Source organism: Tympanuchus pallidicinctus, unplaced genomic scaffold (assembly GCF_026119805.1).
Source record: "Tympanuchus pallidicinctus isolate F22 unplaced genomic scaffold, pur_lepc_1.0 scaffold24, whole genome shotgun sequence".
In the NCBI taxonomy this organism is placed as follows: Eukaryota; Metazoa; Chordata; class Aves; order Galliformes; family Phasianidae; genus Tympanuchus; species Tympanuchus pallidicinctus.
Genome location: NW_026294741.1, coordinates 3,683,238 through 3,708,393, shown reverse-complemented (window position 1 = coordinate 3,708,393; position 25,156 = coordinate 3,683,238). Strand labels below are relative to the sequence as shown.

The 25,156-nt window shown below is 45.4% G+C and overlaps 1 protein-coding gene across 3 annotated transcripts; it reads left to right on the top strand.

Moving 5' to 3' along the window:
• The first annotated feature begins 8 nt into the window (after positions 1–8).
• On the top strand, positions 9–24,671 carry GOSR1 (golgi SNAP receptor complex member 1). 3 transcript variants are annotated; one of them, XM_052688597.1, is made up of 9 exons: positions 9–127; positions 441–540; positions 2,009–2,096; positions 2,318–2,425; positions 2,813–2,904; positions 3,288–3,362; positions 14,603–14,632; positions 20,386–20,468; positions 21,377–24,671. In XM_052688597.1, exons 1-9 carry the CDS (start codon positions 97–99, stop codon positions 21,499–21,501), a joined length of 732 nt encoding a protein of 243 aa, XP_052544557.1. In that variant the 5' UTR covers positions 9–96; the 3' UTR covers positions 21,502–24,671. The 3 variants fall into 3 exon arrangements, with proteins under 3 accessions (XP_052544557.1, XP_052544556.1, XP_052544558.1); XM_052688596.1 differs by having other exon boundaries at positions 441–546; XM_052688598.1 differs by lacking the exon at positions 14,603–14,632 and having other exon boundaries at positions 441–546.
• The last annotated feature ends 485 nt before the right edge of the window (positions 24,672–25,156 follow it).

Sequence of the window (25,156 nt, the reverse complement as noted above, 5' to 3'; positions counted from 1 at the left end):
TTGGGAGGTCCGGCCGTCCCGTCGGGCACCGCGCTCGGAGGGAGGCGCTCTAGGCAGGAGTTCTCGGCAGGCGGCGGCTGACGTTGGACAACAAAGATGGCGGCGGGGAGCAGCAACTACTGGGAAGGCGAGTGGGGCCGGGGCGGCGCGGGGCGCTCCCGGGACACGAGGCGGGCAGGGCGAGGCCTCCGCCGGGTCTCCTCTGTTCTCTCGCAGCCGGAGGGTGCGGTGTTCTTGTCGGCCGTTCAGCCGTGAGGCGCCGGTGCCCGGCTGAGCCCCGCGGCGGGGAGGCCTCGGGCCGTGTGGGGCGCGGCCTGCGGGCCCGCAGCCCCCGTCCTCCTCATCCGTCCCTCGTGGCCGCCTCTGTGTGAGGGCTCCGCGGGGCTCCCCGGGCGGTCTGGGGCTGTGTGTGACTCCCCCCCGCACCCCCTTCCGTGCAGATCTCAGGAAGCAGGCGAGGCAGCTGGAGAACGAGCTGGACCTGAAGCTGGTCTCCTTCAGCAAGCTGTGCACCAGCAGCCGGGACGGGCGGCGCGACAGGTATAGGTACTAACACGTTTCTTTACGTTTTACTTTGCTCTTTGCAGCATTTGGTTCGTGTCAGTGGTTTAATGCTGGTCCCCAGTGCCACCTGTGGTGTTGATGCACAGTTGCTTAAGAAGCTTACTTTGTGGTGCTGGAGTTGGGCTCTGGGAAATATCTCTTTCAGGTGCCAGATGGACAGGTGTGTGTTTGTGTTCCGCCTGTGAGAGCACACAGGGCAATGGGAGAAGCTGTATTTAAACTTCAGTTTGTAATTCATGGGATCAGCACAGCTTGGGTCCTTAAAGATCGAGTTCCAGCCTTCCTGCTGTGAACGAGGCTGCCACTCAATTGTGGGGGAAGTGTGTGAGGGAAGGACGCGGCTTCCTTAGTGCACAGTACAGCTGCCTGCATTGTTTCCCACTTCTCCCTGCATTACAGTTCTCAGGGACTTCAGTAAATGCTTTGTGCTCGGGCAGCTCAGCCTCACACCTCGCTGGTGGGTGGCCGTGGTGCTGGTGGTCCTGTGCAGGGATGAGGGAATTGTGGCACGGGGCTGCAGTGACCAGCCCAGGGAGGACACCAACAAAGTGGGGAAGTGAAGCAGTCAGTCTGTGGCAGTCCCTTCCCCAGGGGTGGCTGTTATTTCTGGTTTCCTTTAAGGTAAGTTGTAGTAGGGACTGGGACGGGCAGAGCTGTATGTATGTGTTTGTGTGTATACATAACAGAGTTTGTTTGAAGAAATGGTTTATTTAGGCAGATTTGTATTTGACTGAGGATTAATATGATAAAACTCACCAACTCTTTCTAGCTTAAGGACTCTATCTGAGGCCTTTCTGCAGTTCCACAGCACCTGGCTATCAGCTTCTTTGTCCCCATGTGCAATCTTTAAAAAGTGCCATTCTTTGCCTGCTAATCCTGGATCCCCACATTGCATCTCGGTTATCAGAGTGATTACTGCTTGTATGTGTGTTGATTTCAATTCTTTTTCAAATCACTATTTACTTTCTATCCTTCTCAGGTTATGTCTTGATATGTACAAACCTGTGTATCCTACAGCCTTGTGTGCTTTTTGTCTTTTGACTAAAAGTTGCTTTCATTACCAAATTCATTGCCCATTCCTTTGGGTTTTAAGAGTGTTTCTTGGTTTTCTACCATGGTGGGTTGGGTATAAAGTTTCTGGAGGGTGAAATGATTTTTTTTGAATCTTTCACTGAATTTCTGTCCTGGAAACCTGAGAGCAACTCAGGAATAATCATGTTGCTCTCGAGTCAGATTCTCTCTCTTAGCTCTGGGATATATAACTTGCTGTTTGTTCTAATTATCTTACTTAGTTTTGCCATCCCACACAAGATGTTCTGATTTTGCTCTGGTTGTGGAGGTAATCATTTGTTTGGTGTCATTTCTTTGGTGTATCTTCCAAGGGGAGGTGCTGTTTTCCCCAAGGTTGTTGTATGTTTTAATAACTTGCCTTCTTTTTCCTTAGCTCTGACACCACTCCTCTCTTAAATGGGTCGAGCCAGGACAGAATGTTTGAGACCATGGCTGTGGAGATTGAACAGCTTCTGGGAAAGGTAATACACAAACCACTGGTTTTTAAATCAGCATTTTGAAGCATCACAGTACAGGTTCCTGTGATGAGTGTTTAGAAAGTAATAGCGTGGGTGGTAAAGAAGTGTTTCTGATGGTGTGTATCTGATATAAGGGAAACTCTTTCACCTTATACACTGTACATTTCCTACAGTAATAAACAGTTTCAGGTTTTTGTGTTGGTTTGCTTGTTTTTCCCCTACAGCTTACTGGAATAAATGACAAAATGGCAGAATATACAAACAGTGCAGGAGTCCCATCCCTGAATGCTGCACTGATGCACACATTGCAGCGTCATAGAGACATCCTGCAGGTAACAAGCACGTGTTCCTCTTGTGTTTCATTTCTTTGGAGTAGTTATTAGTGTTATTAGCAGCTTGCTCAGATGCACTCCAGATTTCTGTTGGCTGGGAGGAGGCTCTGTGAGAGCCCAGTATGAAAGAAACAACAAATCTGATTGATTGAAAAACATCTCCCTTCACATGTGCTGCAGGCACAGGGTCTGAAAACATTCTTACAAACAAACTTCTCTAAATGAGGTCGGGGTTTCAACAGCCTCACGTGTGCTTGGAATGTGATGTGAATTTAATAAGGTGGTCTTTGCTGAGGGCTAACATTGACAGAGATGGCAAGATTTGTGTGTCTTGCTTTGGAAACTTGATCTCAGGGTTCTAACTGTGGAGTGATTGTTTTATTGCAGGATTACACTCACGAATTCCACAAAACCAAAGCGAATTTCCTGGCAATAAGAGAAAGGGAGAATCTGTTGGGATCAGTACGAAAAGATATTGAGTAAGTTGCATTGTATATTGCAGCAGTGCTGTGGGAGTGTGCCAGGAGGGGGAAGGCAGCACCTCCTGTAGGAGTGTGCTTGCCTCGGGTTAATCCTCTGCACTCTGAGCAAAATGAGAGCGGTTGCTTGAGTTCACAACTCTTCATGAGCTTCTGATAGAAGTATTTGATGGTTTTGCTTGCTAATTTTAACTGTGAAAATGAAATCGTGTTTGTAGAAGTAAAATTGTGAAGCACAGATCACTTAAAAAATGTTTGAGCGTAACCGAAGCTTTTCTGGTTGATCATCTCAGAGCAACACAGCACGACGTGTACAGGAACCAGTAATGTCTACAAAAAGCCTCTGCAGAAAATGTTTTTCAATGTTTGTTTTTTGCATTTAGATCGTATAAAAGTGGGTCTGGCGTGAATAACAGAAGAACAGAGCTGTTCCTGAAGGAACACGAGCACCTTCGGAAGTAGGTGTTACTTTTATTTCTGGATAACTTGCACATTTCCTTATGGTGAAGGTTGCAAATTTTTCTGGGGGGTAAAACATTCCAAATTCCAAGTGTGGGTGAGAACTTTGTGATTTTTCCTTACCTCTAACAAATGTGTGCAGAAGGCAATGGAAGAGACTAATTCCCCAGTATCTGTGAGTTGTCTGCACTTCATTGGACGAGGGAAATGAGGTGCTGCCTTTTGATTCTTGCTGCAGAGCACATGAGCTTGGGAGAGGTTTTATGTGTGCATTCCCCGCACAGCAGTAGCAGAGCACTGCTGGTGTTCTGTGGACCTCTGGGATGCATAGTCAAGAAGTAGCACTGATGTTTCTGTCTGTTCTTGGCTGTACTCATGCTAAGCTGCAGGCTCACACCAGAGGGCAGGCTTTCATTTAAAAGAAGGAACGACCTCAGCCTTTCTTTGGGTTGAATCTGTCACTAGGCGTGAATGATCAGAGCGTGTAAAGTTTCCACACGCACACAAAAAAAAGGAGGCTTCATATTTTGGGGTTGAACATCACCTGGAACGTCATGCTTAAATTATCTGACATTGATTCCTTAAGGTAAACCGGGTTCCTTCCCCGTGTTGGGATTTCTATTTTGAATTATTTTTTTGGAGTGAATACTTCATTAAGTAGTTTAGATAGAGCTACAGATGAAATATTTCTGGAGTTGTAAAATCCACTTCTGAAAAGCTGAGGATCCTCTGCTCTGTTTTGAAGAGAGGAAAGCTTGAAGTTCTGCAAACATTACCTGAAAGATGTTTTCAGACACTGAAACCGGAGCTCTGTGAGGCGTCCATTGCTTTGATCTCTTCAAACATACCAAGCTCTCTGTGTGCTTCAAGGACAAAAACACGTGAAAAATAAGCAATTTTAGAAACATTTCAGCCATCTTCTAGGTGATAATATGAAGGTATCAATCAAGGCTGAAAGAAAAACAGAAAACAGTTTAATACAAGTTGGGGATGTTTAGGAAACGGAGCTCAAACTAATCATGGAGCAGTTCTGCACAGCAGAGATAACTCAAAGGAGTGTGAAGAAGTCTGGAGTAGAAGGAGAAGGCAGCTTTGGCAGGAAATCAAAGCCTGCAAGATGCACAGAACTCCTGAATTGAGGCTCTGTAAGCTTAGATATACGTGCTGGCAGAGGGAGTGAGTGAAGGCTGTGTGTGTTTTGAGGTGTTTGCAGTGCAGTGAATGATGGTGCTTGGCTAACTGGTAGAAATAGGCACTGCATGTAGATTGTCATGAAGGGGCAGCAGTGAGAGTTGAGATGTATTTTTGGTGAAGTTGTGAAACTTGGGAAAAGAGCTTGAAAATGGAGATGGGAACACACAGTGTGCAAGGTATTACTGTGAGCTGCAGAGTGGTGACAGTGCCACAGCAGTGATGTATTCCTGTTGAGTAGTGGAGTACACACTTGGTTGTGACCCTGCTTAATGTCTGATCTCAAGTAGTGTGGGGGTCAGAGGTGCCAAAAGCTCTTCTTTGCATGAGCCTCGGGGCAGATGTTGGATCTCTGCTTTGTGCCTAAATCTGCCTTTTGACTTTTCAGCCCCATATCAAACATCATCCTTTCTGGAAGGACTGAGAAGGAAGGAGAAGTCTGCCTTCTCCATATGTAGATAATAAGAGGGGAAGTAAAAAAAATAATAATCAGTGAGTACAAAAGTCTGATGAGTAAAAGGATCCAACGTACATTAAGCAGCAAGGGAATGAGAGCAGCAGAAGCACTCTGGGCCCTTGGTGTAGCACACAAACTGCTCTCCATTAAGCTGTGGGCATTGGGCATCCATTTGGATTCCCTTCCCCAGGCTGGTGCTGCTGCTGTGTCAGTGCTGCTGGCACGGGCACTGCGCTGCTGGTTCCTCCCATAGCTCTGGGTTTAGCAGGGAGGTGGGTTTGTCTCAGCGTTCCTGGGGGGGTGAGAGGCATAAAGAGTGTTTCACCTTGCAGTCTGAGTTCTGTACCCATGGTTTGTGGGTTGGTTTTCCTACCTGTGGAGAGAGAAGCAACAGTGCTGGAAACTGTAATAAAAATTGTAATAAAGATTTTAACGCCTGTTAATTAAAAAGAGGCAGGAAGGCAGTTCTTGTTGCGTACTGATGTCCTGCTACTGTTTTTCACTTCATACCTCGGCTCTTTTGGCAAGGCAGCTGCTTAAAGAAACATCAAATCTCACAGCATCTCTAGTTGATTTTTCCAATATTGGTTTCCTTGGGACTGTGCAGTGCAGTAAATGTGTCTGTATGCTTTTGGCAAGGAAGTAAACAAGTCATTCTTTTTCTTGTAATGTTTTCCATCTAAAGGAAACAAGAGTTTTGATGAATAGACGTAGCTGAGCAGTTTATAAACTGCTCTGAAAAGTGCTGCCTCAGTGGATGGAGTCCTGTGGGCTCGATGTGCGCCCTGAGAAGTTCTGCAGTTATTGATGAGCTGTGCCCAAAGTCAGCAAAGAAGGGAGTAATGCGTTTGATTAAATTTGCAGTGCTGCGTGTGTATGCAAGTGAGAATGTTTGCCCTGTTAGTGCTGAGTTGTCAGGGAATAGGGAAGGAAACTGTGCTCATCAGCTCTTGCTGGAGCTTGGTCCTGCCTTTGTTGGGTTGCTGTGATTACTGCCTTGCTGCTTAGCTCAAAAATCAGGCATTTGCCCATTTCCAAGAGGAGCGCTGCTGGTGGCTGTGCTGGTGCAGATGGCACGGGCTGATTTCATCACCAGCTGGCTCTGTTTGTGGTGAGCTCTGCCCTGCAGGCCCTCAGCCCAGCCAGGAAGGAGGTGTGCAGCCCCCTGGGGTATGGGGTGAGCTGAGGGGCTGTGCACAGAGCTGTGCTGTGTGAACACAGCGAGGGTGGGTGGCACGGTGGGAGGAGAGTGAGCAAATCACAGCAGGGTGTTTGCATTCTGCATGCAGAAGAGGAACGGGAGAAGCGAGCAGTAGGAATAGGGGGATTTGCAGCAGTTGTGTCATTGTGCTATAAATAATACATACCTGGCTGGTGGAGATGTTGGGGGTAAATCAGTGGTCGTGGGGGACTTTCATAGAACCATAGAATGGCTTGGATTGAAAAGGACCACAGTAATCATCTAGTTTCAAACCCCCTGCTGTGTGCAGGGCTGCCAACCACCAGACCAGGCTGCCCAGAGCCACATCCAGCCTGGCCTTGAGTGACTCCAGGGACTTCGTCCATGTGAAGCACTCTGAGGTATTAAATGTCTCTATTGCTACTATTGCATTTCATTTTTCTACCAAGCTATATCAAATTTCCTGTGTTTTTGAGGGGCAGAAACAGCCACATTCTGTAGAGAATAATCACCAGGAAACCGCCTTCAAACTTTGTTGGTAGCACAGTTGAACTCTTAACAGAGGGAGTGACTTCTTCACCGTTTCTCCCTCTTCCTACTGATGTTGTTCACAAGTGCTCAGCACTGCTGTGTGCAAGCAGTCAGCGTAATGAGATGCTGAGGCCCATTACAGGGATCTTCCTTAAAGTATTTTGTGAGAGATGCTCCCAGCATTCTACCTGGCTGTAGTTTCCCGTTCTTTGTTACATCCTGCTCTGCCCTGTGGACCATCTGTGCTCTGTGTTGTGCTGCTCGTGTCACTGGGGGGTTTTGGAGCATCTCCAGCGTTGGCTCAGACCCAGAGTGCTGCCATGGCCACCCCTTCCACCCCACCTTCACCTCCCATTGCAGGGAGTTGCACAGATGCTTGGGAGCGGCTGCTCCAGCTGTTCTCTGCATTTCCATCACACAGAGCAAAGAGAGAGACTGTAAGAGAAACAGCTAATTCACCAATTCCTTCCTCCTTCCCAGGGAGGCTGGGCACAGCAGGAGGGAGCCGTGCTCAGCCTCCATGCCTGGTGCCTCAGAACTGCTGAGCTCTGCTGTAGTTGAGCCCAGTAAGAACTTTCTTAATTGCTCCACTCGCCTCTAAATTGAACTTATTTTGTCTTCATGTCAAAGCAGAATGCTCTGTTCTTGTTGCTTTATTTTCTTAATTTTAATACAGATTTTAGCTGAAGCAAAGCTTGGTAATGAATGATTTTCTTTGCTTTGTAGCAGTTCTGGAAAAAGCCAAATAGATCTGCTATGAAAAGCAAATCCACACTAACCATCAGCCTGGTTTGGGCTGTTTGGCTAGAAGCACTGAAAAAGGTGCAGTTTGGCTGCATGCTTGCTGTGCAGTAGTAATAGAAGGCTGCAGTGCTTTGTCTATTGAAGTGGAAGATATAATGCAAGGCAGGAGTGAGGAATCTAGGTTAAAACGTTTCCACGCTGTGATTAACTGAAAGAGCTCGAGCACCATTGTGTCACCAGTTTCCCAAAAGCTGTTAAATATCATTGGCTTCTTTGTTTCTGGAGCAGGGAAAGTTGGGCAATGATTGCATTAGAAGTGCTGGTGCAAGCCAATTGGGATGCTCACTGTAATTACCCTGCAGACTGACTTGTCTGGTGCAGCTTTGAGCCTCCCTAACGCTGAGTTTTTGGGTAGGGCTGTACGTGCCATCCTAGAGGCAGCACAAATAAGCTGGTTTTTAAGGAAGACATTTGAACAAAGGAGCTTTTTGCTGTCCCAGAGCAGCACGACAGCTTCCACTCAATTTTCCAAACCCAGTTCTGTGCTCTCATTCCGCTCTGTCTCCTGTTGCAGCAGATTTGTCTCAATGCAGTTGCACGTCAGTGACTTCCTTCAGCCTGGTTCCTGTGTGGGGCTGAGTGGGCTCCATTTGTGAACCTGCTGGCAGAACCTCATGGCAGAATGACACGAGGCTGTGTGACAGCAGCTGCATCACCTTCCTCTGTAGCATTCCCAGCCTGAACACAGGATTCATGCATCTATCACCACACTGATCCACAAAGCTGGACTGAGCGCAGCGCATCTGTTTTTGTGTCTTAATGATAAACGTTTCTCAATAAGTGGAGGCAGTTCTGGAAAAAAACTGAGGGAAAAAAAGACTGGAAAAAAAAGCATTTCACCACTTATTAGGAGTGTAATATGACTGCATGAGCGAGTTATTGAAGTAGTTTAATGAGAATTTGGGGAGGTTCAAAGGCTGCAGGCAGCGAAGGAAGATGCTCTCCTGGGTGTTGTTACTATTTATAAATAATTTTCTAAAAGAATGTGAAAATCAGCCTTTAGCATTTCAGGATTTGAAAGAGGTTTTCCCTTTAAAAATAGTTTGAGCTTCGTTAGAGTAAAATCAAGTGGTGCTTTTCATCTTCCTGTGCTATATTTAAGGCTTAAAACGAACAGAACAACCACTAAACTAAAGATTGTGTTAGCTTCACAAGGTTTATTTGCAAGCTTTCTTTGCAGTTAGATTTCATTTAAAAGGCAGTGAGGATAAATTCCCTGATGCCTGTGGCTGTGGTGAGATGGTAACGCCTCAGTGTGTTTGTTCCAGCAAGGAGGGGAGCTGCCTGCACGCTCTGGGGGCTTCCTTTGGAGATTCCAGCACAGAGCTACACCAGGTTGTGCAGGTGACCAAGGACACAACCAGGCTGCAGCGTTGAGAACCTCAGAACTCATGGTTGGTACAAAGTGTAGAGGTTCTGTGTTCATTTCCACGTGCCCCCTAGGAAAAGCCCATGAAATCCACCCCAGGCCTTTATAGACATCTGCAGAATCTCAATGGCAAACCCTCACAGTGCAGTTGGGGAAAATGACCTGAGTGCATCACGAACAAAGGAAACTAAAGACTGAAGCTCTGCTCTGGTCTGTGGTTCTGGGCTTTACCTTACTGGCAGCAGCTGCCCTTGGTGTGGGGAGGCAGGGACATAAAGCCACCCTTCAGACTTCACAGCTCCACGGGCACTTCTGAGGCAAGTTGCTCGTTTCAGAAATAAACAAGTCAGCCACGTTTGCTGATCTGCTTTTCGTTTTCCTTCAGACACCACTTCTTAACTAGGACAGCTTTCCTTCCACAAGGGCTGCATTGAAGTTGGGACTTTGACAGGTACCGAAACTCATCTCCCATGAGTAGGTTCTGAAAAGTAGGTGTGTTGTTTGAACAGATCCGACAGTGGTGGAGTTCTGTCGAGGTTCTTTTGTGTAGCTTATTTAACATGAGCAAATTAGCTCTTAGTTCAGAGGAGCTGCCTCTGGTGATTGCAAAGCTCTGTTTATCCTCAGTGAGCACTCTGTTCACGTATAATCACAACAGTGATGCATGTAGTATAATTTTCCAGCTACAGAACATGTTAATATCCCCATTTATGAGAAGGAAACGGTTTTAAAATTAAGACAAGTTTACTCCTGATGCTTACAGCACTCCAGAAAGCATTCTAATGCAGATATTCCCTATAGAAATGTTTTATGAAGCAAACATCTTCCAGAGAAATGGACCCCTCCTGCTGTTGTGATTACCAGAAGATATGTTGGTTTGCATAGATGTGTGTGTATGGATACATTAAGCAGTGATGATTTCTGTTTTTTCAGGAATAGATATTATATCTCTTGGAAAATTACATTACTGTGTGAATGTCATTGTTGAGTTTATTATTTGAACCTCTGTACCACTGCTTCACAATGAGGTGCTCATCATCCTTGCTGCTGTGCAGAAGGCACTGCAGGTGTCCCAGCACCCGGGGTTACTGGATATCAAGCATTGCCTCCCACCTGCTGAGGTTTAAAACGCATTATTTAGTTCACTGTACAATTGCAGGAATCCTTTCCTGAAGCATAAGAAGCAGGTAAGTAGTTCTAACTTCAGGTGCTGTGAGCAGGTCCTAAATGGAGGCTGTGTATCTTCCTACACCTACCAAAAAAACCTCAAAACCACAGCAGAGTTAGGAGGCAGGAACCCAGTGTGTATTTTAGGCTTCATACTAAAATAAAACTGGGTTGTCATCGCAGGGATAACTCTCACTTTGTTTCTGTGCTAGCTTCACTGGAAATTAAGAAGACACTTGAGGTATTAAATACCAAGGTGTGTGACCAGGCTCCTCTGGAAGGCGTTCTCCTTGGCTTTCCTTTTTTGCCATCATGGGTGTGTGAGTAGTAGGACAGTTTTTCCAGTCTTAGGAAAAGACTGGAAAGTCTTTTGAAAAGAGGTTGAGGTGGAGAAGTGGCACAGCCTTTTTTTGTTACAGTACTGGGTTTCATGGTGCATCGATCTCCTCGTTGTGCCCAACACACCACTGCTGACAGGCTATCTTGGTGTCCTCTCTTCTGTCACCTTGGTGGTGGACATTGAAGGCTGTGTGCTCTTACAGGTGCTGCTTGGTTTTGAGGGTTTTTTTTCCCCCTTGATTAAAGGTATAATTTACACTGTATCACATAAACCAGAGGAAATAGTGCAAACTGCACTACTGCTGATGCTGGGTCCAAGGAGATGCCGATAGAGCCCATTAGTAAGTTACTGGAATTGTTCTGACAGCTGTGGTTACTGATAATGACTTACAGTAAGGCCTGCCCTCTCCGTTCATTTAACTTTGTTCCTATGGGTAATAGGGAGCAATTACACAGGAGGGTCAATCTATCCAGGAACTTTCCCAACCGTGGACAGAGAGCCTCTAGAAACTTCGTGATGTGGCTCTTGGTGCCATCCTGGCTTTGGTTTTATGCTTACTAATAGGCAACCAGCTGCTGCACTTCATTTAGATGATAGGAGCTGTTTTCATTTTAAGTTTTTAACTGCGTTCTTTGGGTAAACTGGATAGTGCAGATTATTGAGAAGCCTCTTATTTCCTTATAGATCTGCTTTAAAGGAAGGAGTATTGCTGTTACTCACCCTCCTGGGACTCTCAGACATCAGGCACTCACAGTAGTCCTTCTGTGTGCCAAAGAGCTTTCTTGGCTAACTCCTCTTTTTGCAGAAACATTTATTTTACTCTGCTGATAGTTCTCAGACAAATACATGGAGTGCAGGGGAGGTGTGGGCTGTGCCCTTTAGAGATCCCGGACAAACAGCGTGCTCTGGCTTCTGAATGGAGCTCCACCCCAAAGCCATGGCATCCCTTGCATCATTTTCTAAACAGCCTTAGAGAAAAATCTTTTTATTATTTGCAGTCCTGATGCAGGCAGAATTACAGATGTCAGATAGCTGCAGAGCTTGTTAGCTTAGCTTAGGTCAGATCCGAAAGGCTCTTCTCGCTGTAACCAACGCGCTGTTGAGGTATTTACTTAATGATGTCGTTAGGAGTCTGATGTTAATGAGTTCTTTATCACAGGACTGCAGGTTGGTTGTTGTGCTGTCTCTAACCTCTTACGTGCTGTTTGCACGTGTACAAGGTGGATGTGAAGCATCTGGAAGGAAACCCACCACCATTACATTGGTGCCTCCTGCCTGGAGCAGTGGTTTCTGTTCATTTAGACTAACAAACTGCTTGCATTGACTTAAGAGCAGCATGATGATGTGCTGTCATGATTTTTCTTCTCCTTTCCAATGTTGCAGCTCTTCCTCTTTCTTTTTGAACATGATTGCTGAGTGTCACACAGTGATCCACAGAAATAAGATTGCTTACATACGTAGAGCTTGAAGGCACAGTGACATTTACACTGTTAACAGTTTGTTCCTTCGGGGCAAATCTATACATGAACATAATGCTCGTACTTGTGCTGGTATTTGTTGTGTTGTTGTAGGCTGTTATTTCATTTTGGCTACTGCAAGTGGAAGTGTGAAAGCCTTGCATCTCCTGAGCACCCGGCTTGGTGCTGCTGTTAACGAACCAAGGGAGCCCACTGGTTGTGTGGGTGTTGGAACCTTTCTGCTTTTGGAATGTTTGTCCCTAGCAATGCCCATTCACCCAAGTCTTTGTTTTTGGCTCTTCTCTCACTGGCAATTTAAGATGAGTATTAGTAGCCAAATGGACTCTTTTTGCTCTCTGCTGTGTATTCATAGCAGGTGCTACTTCTGCTCTTCGCTACCAACACAGGAGTCAGTTTTTTGTTGTTTGCACAGACCTCTGCTGTATGTTTTCATAGAATCATAGAATGGCTTGGGTTGGAAGGGTCCTTTGAATCATCTAGTTCCAATCCCCCTGCAATAGGCAGGAATTCCTCCCTAAAGCCCAGGTTGCTCAGCAGCCTGGCCTTGAGTGCTTCTCTTTTTCTCTCCTCAGGTCTCATATCCCCTCAGTGTGTTTGAGACCATGCTCTTGTGTTGGCCCCAGTCAGAGAGGCTTCTGCAGCAGTTTTTATCTTCCCTAGCATCCTTGTCTGTACTAGCTATGCACCTCCAGCACAATTCTTTCTTTCTTTGGCGTTGAAGTGAATCAAGCTTGGTACGAGTCTGGTAAAATCTGGAATATCTAATTATTATCACAGGGAAGACTAAATTCCACTTCACCTTTTTCTAGTTAAGTTTTTACAGAGCTTAATAATATTTAGAACTTCTTCAATGCTTTGGAATCTTGATGGCACTGAAGCATTGCTGTTTTTTGGGGAGTTCTCATGGTGTTTCATTTGTGAGATAGGAACAGCTATGATGGTAATATCTGTGTAAGTATGATTTGCTTCATCATAACCTGCAGAGTTGTATTAGAGTATCAAGTATGCTCTGCAACATTTGCATTCCTTAAAGCTCCACGTTGCCTGGTGATTCAGGACTGTGAAAATAGAAAAGATTTGGTGCGAGCAGCTTGGGGGAGCGAAGGCTATTGCTGAATCTTACAGTCAGAGCAAAGTAAAATTGGTGCTTCTATAAAGAAAGAAAAAAGAAAAGAGAAGGAAAAATAATTTTAAAAGCTAGGTGTAATGGGCACACAGCTCTTCTATCCCAGAAGCCTATTTTACTTAAGTTAACCCAGAGGAAAAATCACCTGTCCACGTATTTAAATGATGAACTGCGTGCCCAGTCTTTTCTGAAGATAACAGTTGCACAGAGGCCTGATTATTTCATGACTGCTGCTGCTGGATCTGTGCCCCTTATTGCGGTAGGTGATGACCTCAGCATCTTTTAGCATTCCTTTGCATAGTATTTTTAAATGACTTGGTCGAAGTGCCATCTGTCTCGACAGGTGAAAGTGCCCAGCTTACTGAAACATATGGCAGGGCAGATTAATGTTGCCCAGAGAGATCTCTTGCTTGGATGCTCGTAAGGCAATGTCCACTGGAATTGTTGTCTTTGCTTGGAAAGCAGAAGAATAAAATGGAGATTTTCCGAGGAGCTCCATAATGTTTTGGATGTGTGAGATGCACAGGGTTACCTTTTTCAGTGTTTTGCCTTTTGATTCTGTCAAGTAGTTAAAATTTGACCTGATAATTGTGAGATCGGTGTGAAACAGAATATTGATAGTCAGACATCTGTAAGCATCCCCTCCACTCACCCTCCCTCGGTCAGGCTTTGGTTCTCTGCTCCCCACTGTGCTTTTGGGCTTCCTTAAACCTGGCTGTTATTTTTTGTAACTGTGAGGTTGTGCAGTGCTGGAGGTGCTCTCAGAGCCTTCAGAAGAGGCAATAGGAATGACATGCTGGAAGATGTGTTCAGCAAACCCGTGTGTTTTGCAGCTGTTTATTTAATGAGAATGTATGAGTTAGCTCAGTCTGCCCTTCCTGCACATCAGTCGTTCAGAACACAATTCACATGCAGCTCATCCTTTTCAATAGTCAGGAGGACTGCCTTGTAAGTTGAGAACCATTCATCTTGTGACTTCCAGCACCAATTAAATGCTTTGGGTTGTCGTTTGAGTTCTCTGTGCCTCTGATAATAAATACCCCACAGTGGGTGAAAACAGCTTTACTTCATTAAACCAATCAACTCACAGCTGATCTGGCTCTTTGGAGCATGGCTTTGGGAGCAGAATGAAGTGTTCCAGTTCCAATGTTCTCAGAGTTTGACCCCAGTTGGGTCCTCAACTCCAGCTTGGGCAAAATATCTGTAGCGCTCTGTGTGCTGCCTCCGTGTTTCAAGGGCCAGAAGTAGCAGCTCTGGTGGAATCTCCATCCCTGGAGGTGTTCAGGAGCCATGGAGACGTGCTGGGATCATGGCAGTGAGCATGGTGGGGTTTTGGGTTGGATGTGGGGTCTCAGAGGTCCTACCTTGCTTATAGTTGGTGGGTGCTGCTCTAGGGGACGCTCTGTGTCTCTTCTCCAGAACTCTCACTGTATGTGTGCCAGATCTGTGTTGTAGTGAGCAGCAACTGTGCTCTGAAACAAGGCTTACTGGGGTACATTTGTGAAGGATTGTGCCGTGGAAATCACTGGTGTAACGATCAGCAGTACTGAGTGCTTGTTCCTTTTTTTAACTTTGTTTTTTCTTCTTGGCTTTCAGCTCAGATCGGCTGATAGAAGAAACAATAAGGTAGGGATGAATTTACTAATTCTCATTATTTTCTGTACAATCAGTATTTGCACTGCACTGTGCCCAGAAGTCTCAGTCACTTTCTTTATACAATAACTGTATTGTTCATAACTTGTATTACAGTGAAGTGGGGTTTTATTTTTACTATTCAACATTGACATAATGGTGTTACCGGAATATTTTATTCAGCCTAATTTGGGAAATTTGGGTTTCTGTTCAGAGATGAATACCCTCTATGGCAACAACGAGGATGGCTGAGCAAAGGGAATCTCAGGTTGAGTTGTTGAGGGCCATTCCAGTAGTGGGGCTGTTTTTTCTCAGGGTTACTCTCCTGCAGCATGATTTTCTGTAGTCCTTGGACGTGTTCATCATCCCAGTATGCAGCTGATATTGGTAGGCCCTTGGACCTTATGGGCTGGAGTGACTGCTGCTGCTGCATAGTTACTTATTCCTTGGTTTTCGTGTGGTTTGAATACTTAAGTGCTGCCTTTCTTACTGATCTAGAAATCTTAGAATCGTAGCATTACAAATTATTTTTATCATCTGTGCCCTTCCCAATCTTTCATTGAACTCTGAGATTTTGAAAACCAATAATTCAGAGTGCCTGACTTAATGGTTTGAAGTCTCAGATTATTGCCTTAAAAAAAAAAAAAAAAAAAAAGGAAGAAAGCAAGATATGGTTTCAGATAATGCATGTACTGGCATAAGTGATGAAGAGGAGTAATTAGAGGCTCTGTGTCCATTAAAGGCTGGCTAGCTTAAGTACATTCAGTGGGCTCAGTATAATTAACATGGTGGAAGAATGTGTTAAACCACCACGTTAATGTGCTGTGACAAACCAGAAGTGGTCACTACTGTAATGTCTGAGAACGTGGATGAAGTCTCTCCTCAGGCTCATGAAGATATTGCCAGTCTGAGCACGGATGTTGTGAGTCTTCTCCTTACTTTGGTTCTCATCTTCTCCTGATTAAACATCCTCTCCTTTATTGCCATATTTGTAGCCCTACTTTTCCACCTCATAAGCGCACTCGGTGTTTGTCAGATCTCTTCCTTGCTCTCCTTGCTCAAACATTCTCATCACTAAAGCATTATAAAGCCAGTGATGACTTATTAAGCTTGATATCCTGCAAAATGACTCGTATTATTTGAGCTCTTCCCCTGGCCTCCTGATTACGCGTCACTGAGGAGCATGAGAGTACAAGATAAGTGAAGTCCTGAGTGGATTGCCTTGCAAGCTGGGGCTCAAACAGGGCACCTACCTGTGTGTAGCCTGGGTTCCTTGACGAGCTGTGAGCCAGCCCAGTGGTGTCCCAGCCACAGCATCATCAGGAGGTGACCTGCCTGCTGTGAAATGGCTTGGAGTTCCATTTGGGTGAGCTGCAGACCTGCGGTTGACTGTGGATCAACCAGGGATGGCTTCTCATGCCATAGACCCAACTGCCTGGCTCAGCTCAGAGCTCCTTGCTGCTGGGTGCAGAAAGCTTTCCTTCTGCCAGCAGGTGAGCTATGATTTTAGGAGGCTGGATCTCAGCTCCTTGTTGCACCATTTGTTACCTGTAGTAAACAGACTTCTTGTAGCCATTGCCAAAAATGTTCTACGTTTCTTTTTGTAGAGAAAGAGTTGGGTAACAACACGCATCACACACTGCTGTTAATTTAGATCCCCTTGATTCAGTTCTGTCTCTGATGAAGCCAGGGTGATTTTTTTGTCACCCCCAGTAGCTGGAGGTGTCCAGGTGTGAAATTCCTGCTCTGACTTGCAGTGCACTGAAGAGGGGCATTGTGTGTGGTTCTTCTATGGAGCAAGCAGACCTGCAAGAGGATGCATAGGTGCTGCAGCTGTCATTCCAGATGTTGTGTTAGCATGAACCTTATAATGAGATTTTTAAATGAATTATGTGACATGGCTGTTAACTGCAGCATATTTCTTTCCAGAAAGGAGTGGGAAGTGATAGTTTGTACTGCAGTTCCTTTGGAACTGTGTTCACTTGTCTTGGGTATATTTAAATATAAGCATAGATTCTGCTTAATATGTTTGGTGTTCTCAGGTTTTCATTTTCAAACATTATCGCTTTCTCAGAATAGCAAATGATTTATTTCTTGTTTTCCAACAGCTTATATTTTTAGGTTGGTTCACTTTGACAATTTGCTACAGTTTGGCATGCACAGTGTGACCAGCTGCTAGGAATTCATTGTAATATTCCTTCTGGTGCCTGATTCAGGCTCACTTGTCAGGCTTTGTCTATTGGCAGGATGGACTCGAGCATTTTTGCTTTGACCAAACCCATAGATTGAATAACTAAGTAGAAAATGTGTGTATATACAGGGGGCATTCCTCTGGGTAACAATTAGGATTTAATAAAAGGGGAAAATCATGTAGTGTTAAGTCCTGGCTTGACAGGATGGGGAGGTAGGAGTTGGATTTTGAGTCGCAGCTCTGCTCAGGGGAGCCTGCAGGATCTGGTGCAGTCACACTCATTTCTGGGGGAACATTTCCTAGGTTTTCATCTGAGCCTTCAGCAGAAGACACGATGATGTGTAGTGAAGTTGGAAAGGCTGTGTGTGTATGGATATGCCTGTATGTGTGTGTGTATGTGTACACAAAGAACAAGCAATGTAGTCATAATTGTTATCGATTTAGCAGCAGAGCTTGCATTTCTATGCACAGTCACTGAGTCCATTCCCTCAGTCACAGATGTTGTCATGCATTTCAATAAGCAAGCATGATTCATGAAGCACAAAGTGAAGCAGAACTTCCCGTAGCACGTGAGTTATTTTATTTTTAAAAGCGTGTCTTGTTCCTTCAGAGCTTTGTCTTAGTTCTGCACTCATACGGATGGGGCTGAGCTGTGTGAGTAAGTGAAACAAGGGGCTGATTTTTGGAAGATGTGGTTGGCTGATACACTGCATCTGAATGGCTGCTACGTGGGGTAAAGGTACCCAGCCATCCCTGCTGCCTCGGTCCAGTGCTGCGCTGAGAAAAGCTTGTGCTGCAGTGAGCGCTGTGGCATGGGGAGATGTTTTAAGCAGTGCAGTCCTGATATTAATTCTTAGTTTTCATCAATGCTGCCGCTCTTGTAACGTGGGCTTAGCAGAGATGTCTTATCATTGGCAATCAGCAGTCAGGAACAATTGAGAACCAAACTTACTGTGGGAGCTTGGGAAAGCTGGAGGATCAACGTTCATCATCTCCAAGAATGCCCTGAGAAATGATCAGTGTTTTGTTGGGAAGCAAAGTGCACTCTTAAGCCTGAATTCTGTGTCGTTCTGCTGAGTGAGTTTGAGAATTGGATCTACCAAGGAGCAGGTGGATTCCTGAAGGAAGGATTCAATCTTGTGTCATAAACGTTGGCTAGAAGTCTCAAAATGGAAGGAAAAGTAATTCTTCATCTGGAGAGATTGCTGCGTCAAGTGACCAAACGGGACCAGTGCTGTGAACAGGAAGAGGATTCATTTTTTTTAATTAAAAAAAAAAGACATTTGTCAGTAAACAAATGATAACAGTGAGTTAACGAGCATATGCTGGGGGTGGGAATGGAAGCAGAGCTGTTTAATGAAGAGTATGAGGATGCCTACATGCTTGAGAGTGCAGAAACAGAAGGACTGGTTCCCAGAGGCTGTGCATTACCATTGTGGTGGGGCTTAAATGCAGTAGTCTCAGGTTCACAAGTACAAAGGCTCAGGTAAACTAGGCAATATTTTGGGTGATCGGTGCATGAAGAACAGTGCTTTCTGTCTGAGTTGTAATTTGAATCCTAAAATGACTCTTCCGTGTAATCACACAGATCAGTTGTGTCAACAGAGCAGGTGAGTTGGTGGATCCGCAGCAGCAAACAGGCTTTGCTTAATGCCTGGACCTGTACAAAGCAAGAGGAGCTGCTTTGGTCAGTTCTGCTTGCACAGAAGAGCAGCACAGGTTGATGGATGGGCACCTCCTCCTGAACCCCAAGGAGGCCCTGCTGCTTCCACACAGCTCCAGTTTCACCTTGTGCTGATCAGACACTGCATGAAACAACTCAAAGCCATCAAGTGCAGGAAGGTCAATCTTAGTATGCCCAGGAGCATCCATTGTGTCAGAGTTCTGTTTTGTTTTGAAATACATCTCAAACTGCAGAAAGGGGGCTGGAAAAGGCATCCTCCACCTAAAGAGAGGGATGCAGATTTTTTCCTTTTGTGTTTTTGGGCTGTTTGTTTGTTTTTTTCCCAGTTTTGGCTGGCACACAGCGGGAAGGCAAGAGATGCTGCCTGAAGGTCTCCTGGAGGTGGAGTTGGCAGATACAATGGAAGGGAGCCCGAATGAACTTAGTGCTGCAGACATACTTAGGGCTCATTGATCCAGCCTGTTTCCTTCAGGTGTCTCTCAGCTGTGGCAGTGACCTTGTGCTGTAGGTCTGAAAGGGCCACTGTTGGGCTCAGCTCTGCTGGATTTGCCAGATGTTGTGGTTGGCTGCAGTGCCCTGGTGGAGAAGGCAGTGGTACGTGGGATGATTCAGGCACTGAGAGTGAGCAAGCAGAAGATGCTCGTGTAAGTTTGGATGCCTGTCTTTGGTAAAGGATACTTTCTCCTATCTGTTCACTTTCCTATTGCATTGCAGCCTTAGCTCCCTCCTATTTCCCTGTTTATCACGATGTTCCAGTTAACTTTCATTCTCCCAGAACAGTTTCCCTCCATATTTAATGCTTAGAAACTTATCCAGGAGCTCCTTTCAATCATTGTTAATCACACACGTGTTGTCAGTAGCAAGTGTCATCTTCTGAGTTGTAACCCCACAACATCTATGGTTGTTCTACTTCCTCTTTTTGCAGTTCACACCAGCCAAGGAGAGCAGCATTCCTCAAACTCTTCCTTCTTAAGCGCTGCAGCTCCTGACTCTAAACTCTTATGTACCTCTATGTGTCAATGAGTGCTTGTCAAGACAGAGCTCTTGCATTCAGTGTGGCTGCATGGGGCATCACTGGGACTGCACGTAGCAGCCGGCCCTTCTGTTGTCTGTGGTAGAGCTCTTGGTTTTATGGGTTGAGGAGATGCTTCAGGTTCAAAAAAAAGAAAAATTGTCAGCTGCGTATTTCTCCAAAATCTTCTTTTACATGCTTTATCATTTAAAGAGAAAATAGTTGCTGCTCTCCAACTTGCAGAATGTTTTGTACTTGGAATTGATTTTATGTTCACTTGTATTGTGCTCTGATATTTGAACCGAGCGCATCTGGGTCGACCAAGTCTTACTGAAGAAGCAGTATGGAAACTGTATTTCCTAGTGTGACATTAATTAGGAGTGAGGGTCAAAAATGTGATTTTTTTACTGCTGCCATGGCAGTGTCATTTGGTACAGTTCAGTGATACAGCAGCTTGTAGAAAACAGCAACGTTGGACTTTGTGGGACACGAATCAGAAGAACCCAAGCTTTGTGTGCTCAGCTGGAGCTGGGATCTGTTTGATTCAGCAAGCTTCCCAGTTTACAGTGTAGTCTGGCAGGGCACCTTTAGGCTGTTGGGAATGGAACTCATTTCTTACTGGGGGTGGAGGTGCACCAAATCCTTGTTCAAAGAGCTGTCTTCAGTTGTTAATGGCTTCTACAAGAAGAAATCGTGTAAGGGTAAAAGGGAGAGATTAATGGAACCAAATGTTGCTTCATTCACATTGCTTCACCTCATTCATTGTTCTGCAGAGAGGTGTTGCCTGCTCGCTTTCCTGTTGTTTTAACTGTGGATTATTCTTAGCACCAGCAACTCGATCCACTCTTTTCTTTTTCCAGCATTGCCATGGCAACGAAAGAAAATATGACTTCGCAGAGAGGGATGTTGAAGTCAATACAGAGCAAGATGAATACCTTGGCTAGTATCCTTCCTTAAGAAAACTGTGCTGCCAGTGCTTAGGAAAGAGGCACAGTAACTTCTTTTCAGGATGCCATTGATTCGGGGATCAAAATGCTTTGGGATGCCAACAGCTGCATAACTACGGTGTCTTGTTGGGTTGTGGTTGTTTTTTTAATCTAACTGGCAGATGTGATGAGCAAATTGGTTTTATTCAACTCTGAACCCTGCCTATAGACCCATGTCTACATTTTTCACGTAGAGACCTATAACAGCATTTGTTACCTTTCCAACTCTGTGTGTTGGTTTTGGCTTTCAAGGTCGGAGCACCTGCTGCTGTTTGGTATCATTTATAGCTCAGTATTCGTCACCTGAGGATCCTTCTGTCTGTCACAGGCTTGCAGATGTTAAGATTTTGGTTTCTTAGCTTAGGATAGATTGACATTAGTATGATTTGACAGTAGGAGGAGTTCTTCATGTGCTGTGCAGGGATTAGTGCATATTCATGCAACGTGCATGCTTCTCTGTCAAATGCCTTTGCTTGTTCCCTTAGCCAGTAACTATTCCATTAAATAAACATCACCAAAATTTCACCCCCATTTAAACATACTCATTAAGAGTAAAAAAGCCTCATAGTGGAGATGACACCAAGCACTGGTAATTTAGGTGATCAACTACTGAGTTCTGTGTACATGTGAACTCTAACCTGTTCCATTCACTCTCCTCTGATTATTAGATCACAGTTTCTCTGCCTCGTTAGCAAAGTACAGTTGTAATCCTGCTCATCTTGTTGGTTTTCTGATTGCATCTTCTTTCTCCAGCTTGGGGGTAGTTCTGTACCTCGTGGCATTGCTGACTTGCACGTACAGCATTTGGGGCTGGTTCAATAAGTGGCCGTATTTTTGGTGTGACCTTGACTCACCCTGCTTAAAGACCGGTTCCCAGCAGTGAACAGCCTGATCCAGAGGATCAACCTTCGGAAACGACGGGATTCGTTCATCTTGGGCAGCATCATTGGCATCTGCACCATCCTGCTGCTGCTCTTTGCCTTCCATTGATGGATGTTCCCCCGTGGACTCTGCTAAACTCATCACCACCATCCCTCCCCCCAGCCAAGGAAAAGCGAGCGGGGGAAGAGATGGACTTCCATCAGCCTGCTCCCCCTGCCTGGGACCGTCAGCATGATGTCTAGAGTTGATGATGATGGACTGCAACACTGGTTTGGGGTTGAAGCTGCAGTGTTTCTCCTTCCCTGCCATACATCTTCCTTTGGTTAAATTTGGTGGGATTTTTGTTTTTGTTTTGTTTTTAATTTTTTCCTCCTTTAGCCCCTTTCTCATTGCAAGGTAAGTAAATACAGCCACTTAACAACAGCAGTAGAGCAGCTCCTGTGCCCAGTGGTGCTGGGAGGTGCATTGCTGGCCAGCAGGTGGGAACTGCAGGAACCCTGCTTTGCCTGCAGGCACTTCTGGGCACCGTTGTCCTACCAGAAGAATATTGCAGCTTTAAGCCATCAGGTTGCTTCACTACTAGATACACGTTCTGTAATTCTTTTTAACTCATGGTTGAGGTAATAGTTATTTCTACATCGTTTGTGCTGTGAAAACTGTGCTTCACACAAACTCCTCAAAGAAGACAAGGATTGCTCCATTCGCTTTTTGCACAGAAAATGAATAAACTGCCCTCTGAGGAACAGTGATAAGGTTTCTTGTGGCTTTAAAGGGACGGACAGGTCCTCTTCTGTAAAAAGGGAGCACAGTGCCCTCGCAGCTCCTTACCGTAGTGTTCAGTCATCTGAAAAGTGACCAAACGTGAGTTCACCTAAGAGCAGCCTTTGGGTGTCAGTACTTGGATTTTGGCTGACATCATAGAGGTCTTTATAAAGACAACGACTGAGAAGTGTATATTGTAATTTACATAAAGTTATTCTAATAGCATTAATATTTTTACACTGTAAGTAAGATATAATCTACACTGTCAATTGGAAGTGAAAATGATGATGGTTCTACCTGGGGCAAATGCATCTGAGTGCAGAAGTTTTGGACACACCTCCTCCTGGTGAAGAGTTGAATGTAAAATAGCAAACCGAGTTTTATTTACTGTTATCTGGGGAAGTTCTCCTCATCCAGGCACACAAACCCTGGTGTTTTGCATTGATGACTGGTGGCAGGAAGGGCTTTGATGTTGCAGAACCACAAACGATGGTTTTTTTCTTTCTGCTCTTTCAACTGCTTTTTCTCCATCCGTTGTGTGATAACCCAGCAAATCCCAGCTGAAGCACTGGAATGCCTTAGGAGCTCCATCAGCTCTCTGACAGCATTCCTGAGAGGTTCCACGTGTGCCACGGATGTCAGGTAGCCTCCAGGTTGTCCTCTATGGAACAAAGCCTCGTGGGGCAGTCGCAGTGCTGTAGTGCTTCTCTTGTGTCTGGCTGGGGATGGGGTTTGTGCCTGTGTGGTGTGCAGCCCACGCTGCTGCCCCTGAAACGTTTGTATGGGTTGGAAGGCTTGTTTGCAGGGTAATGACTGTGCTAAAAGGTCTGCAAGGGCTTCTGATCGGCCTTAGAAAGCATTTGGAATTAATACATGTAAATAAATTTGGTTGATCTGGGAATGTTCCTGGTTTGATATGAAGCGTTTATTAAAGGGGTTTATGAAAAACCTTGATGGATAAAGGGAGTTCATTAATGAAGCTGTGTGCTGGGAGATCAGCCCTTATCTCCCCCATCCCACCCCAGGCAGGACCCCAGCTGGCAGCCGTGCGCCTGCTTAGGATCTGTAGGATTTGGCTGCTCTATAGAGGGCACTCAGATCTGCAGTAACAGAAATAAATTCATTTCCTTAATCTGGTAACCCGTCTTTTACTGGACTTAATTGATGATTTGGTGCATATATTTAATCTTATTGTGTGAAAAAGCTGCTATGGAAAGTATGTAATTATAACAAATGTGTCAACAGGATTGATTTTTTTTTTTCATGTTATGAAGATGCTTCAGAGGAACTGATTTATTTCAGTACGAGACAAATATGCTGAATTATCTCTGATAAAGCTTGACTGGAAATGCTGGCTATGGTCCTTCCATGCAGTTCTTCTTAATCTTTAGGAAAATGTGGTGTTAAACAGCTTTTATTCCTGGAATTCCCAGCAGAGTTGTGATGTAGGAACTCGGCCAGGTCCTGCTGGTAACTTCTGGTCCCTCAGGCTGACCCCAGCGCTCGTGTCTGTGCTGTTTCTGATCCTCCTGCTCTGTTTGCTGGAGCGCTGGCTGTGTGTTTGCTCAGCACTGAGCATTGCTGTGGCAGAACTGAGGACGTGGGGGTTTCTGCTGCTGTGGGAAGGCACAGTGGGTGCTTGTGGTCAATGCTGAGCTCATGAGCTTCGGGTATCAGCGTGCTGTAAGCTCCTGCTGGGTTCGTTACACTGATCAAGCAGAGCTGATCAAGCAGAGCCTTACGTAGTTCTGAAAGTTCCCTCTTTCGAAGGTCTTAAGGCTGCTGTGAGAAGAACCAGTTCCTCACAGGGCGCTGAAAATAAAAGAGCAGAAGTGTTTGTACGTGATGTGAAAGTTCCAGCTCTGTGCTGACCCTTCCAGGAGCCACGTGCCCAAAACTGCTCTGCCATTCCCAGCTGACGAACTCCCGTTTGGTTGGGTCCATCGGGCCTCCCCGCATCCAGCAGTTTGCTGAGATCATTCCATGCGTAACTTTTTCTTAGGTTTTTGGGTTTTTTTTCCAAAAACCTTTCATGTGAAGCAGACAGGAGGGGCGACAGGAAGAAATCATTCTGAAACTCCTAAGAGTGCTGGATTACGGCAGCCCTCGGAACGGCGGGCCTATTTGGCAATGCACAGCCAAGGGGAGCACAGCGGGACTGAACTGAGCCCTTTTCTGGGTGACATCAGGAATCCTGGGATCTGTGTGTGCTGGATGCACGAACCCAGTGCTGTGCTCAGCTCTTGGTTGTCCTCTGCGCCCTGCAGAGTGAGGAAAGTGGTTTAAATCAACATTCCCTCAAGACGAAACCACCGTCACCAACAAAACCTTTCAGACAAAACATCCCAGTCCGGACTTCAGTAAGTTCATTTCTGATTGCACTTTCTGATTCTTTTTGCTTTTCACAGAGCTGCTTGAAACTTACTGTATCTGTAATTACTTTTCACCTATTGTGCATTCTCTGGATGTAATTACGGAGCTTTGATATGTAATTTAATAATAAATGAGAACTCTAAGCAGGGTGCTTGGTTCTTTCCCCGGGGCAACTTCTCCCTCCACGGCTCCAGTGAAGATGCAGACATTGCAGAGCTCATCTCTGCAGTTTGGGATTGACCCTAGATGTACACACAGGTTTGCTCTCTGCTTTTGTGCCGCAATGGGCTTCTCTCAAGGTGAGCTCTGTGAAGCTTTGTGATTATCCATAGTTTAAAACACGGATTCCCAAACACGTGCCCAAACTGGGGCCAATGTGCAGCTGACAGACTATAGGAGGTGTTGCTCTTCCTTTTTTTTAATCCACTTCTCTGTGGTTTGGTTCCTTTGCTCCCACCTCACAGCACAACACCAGGTGTGAAGCTGCACTTGGAGCTCAGTGTGAGCAGTGTGGAAACCCACAGACCAGTGCATCTCAACAGCACCCACAGACAAGGCGGCTGTTGGCTGGGAGCTGCCCCTGCGTGGGGGGCCGTGCAGCAATGATGAATCCCTGCATCCCTCGTGT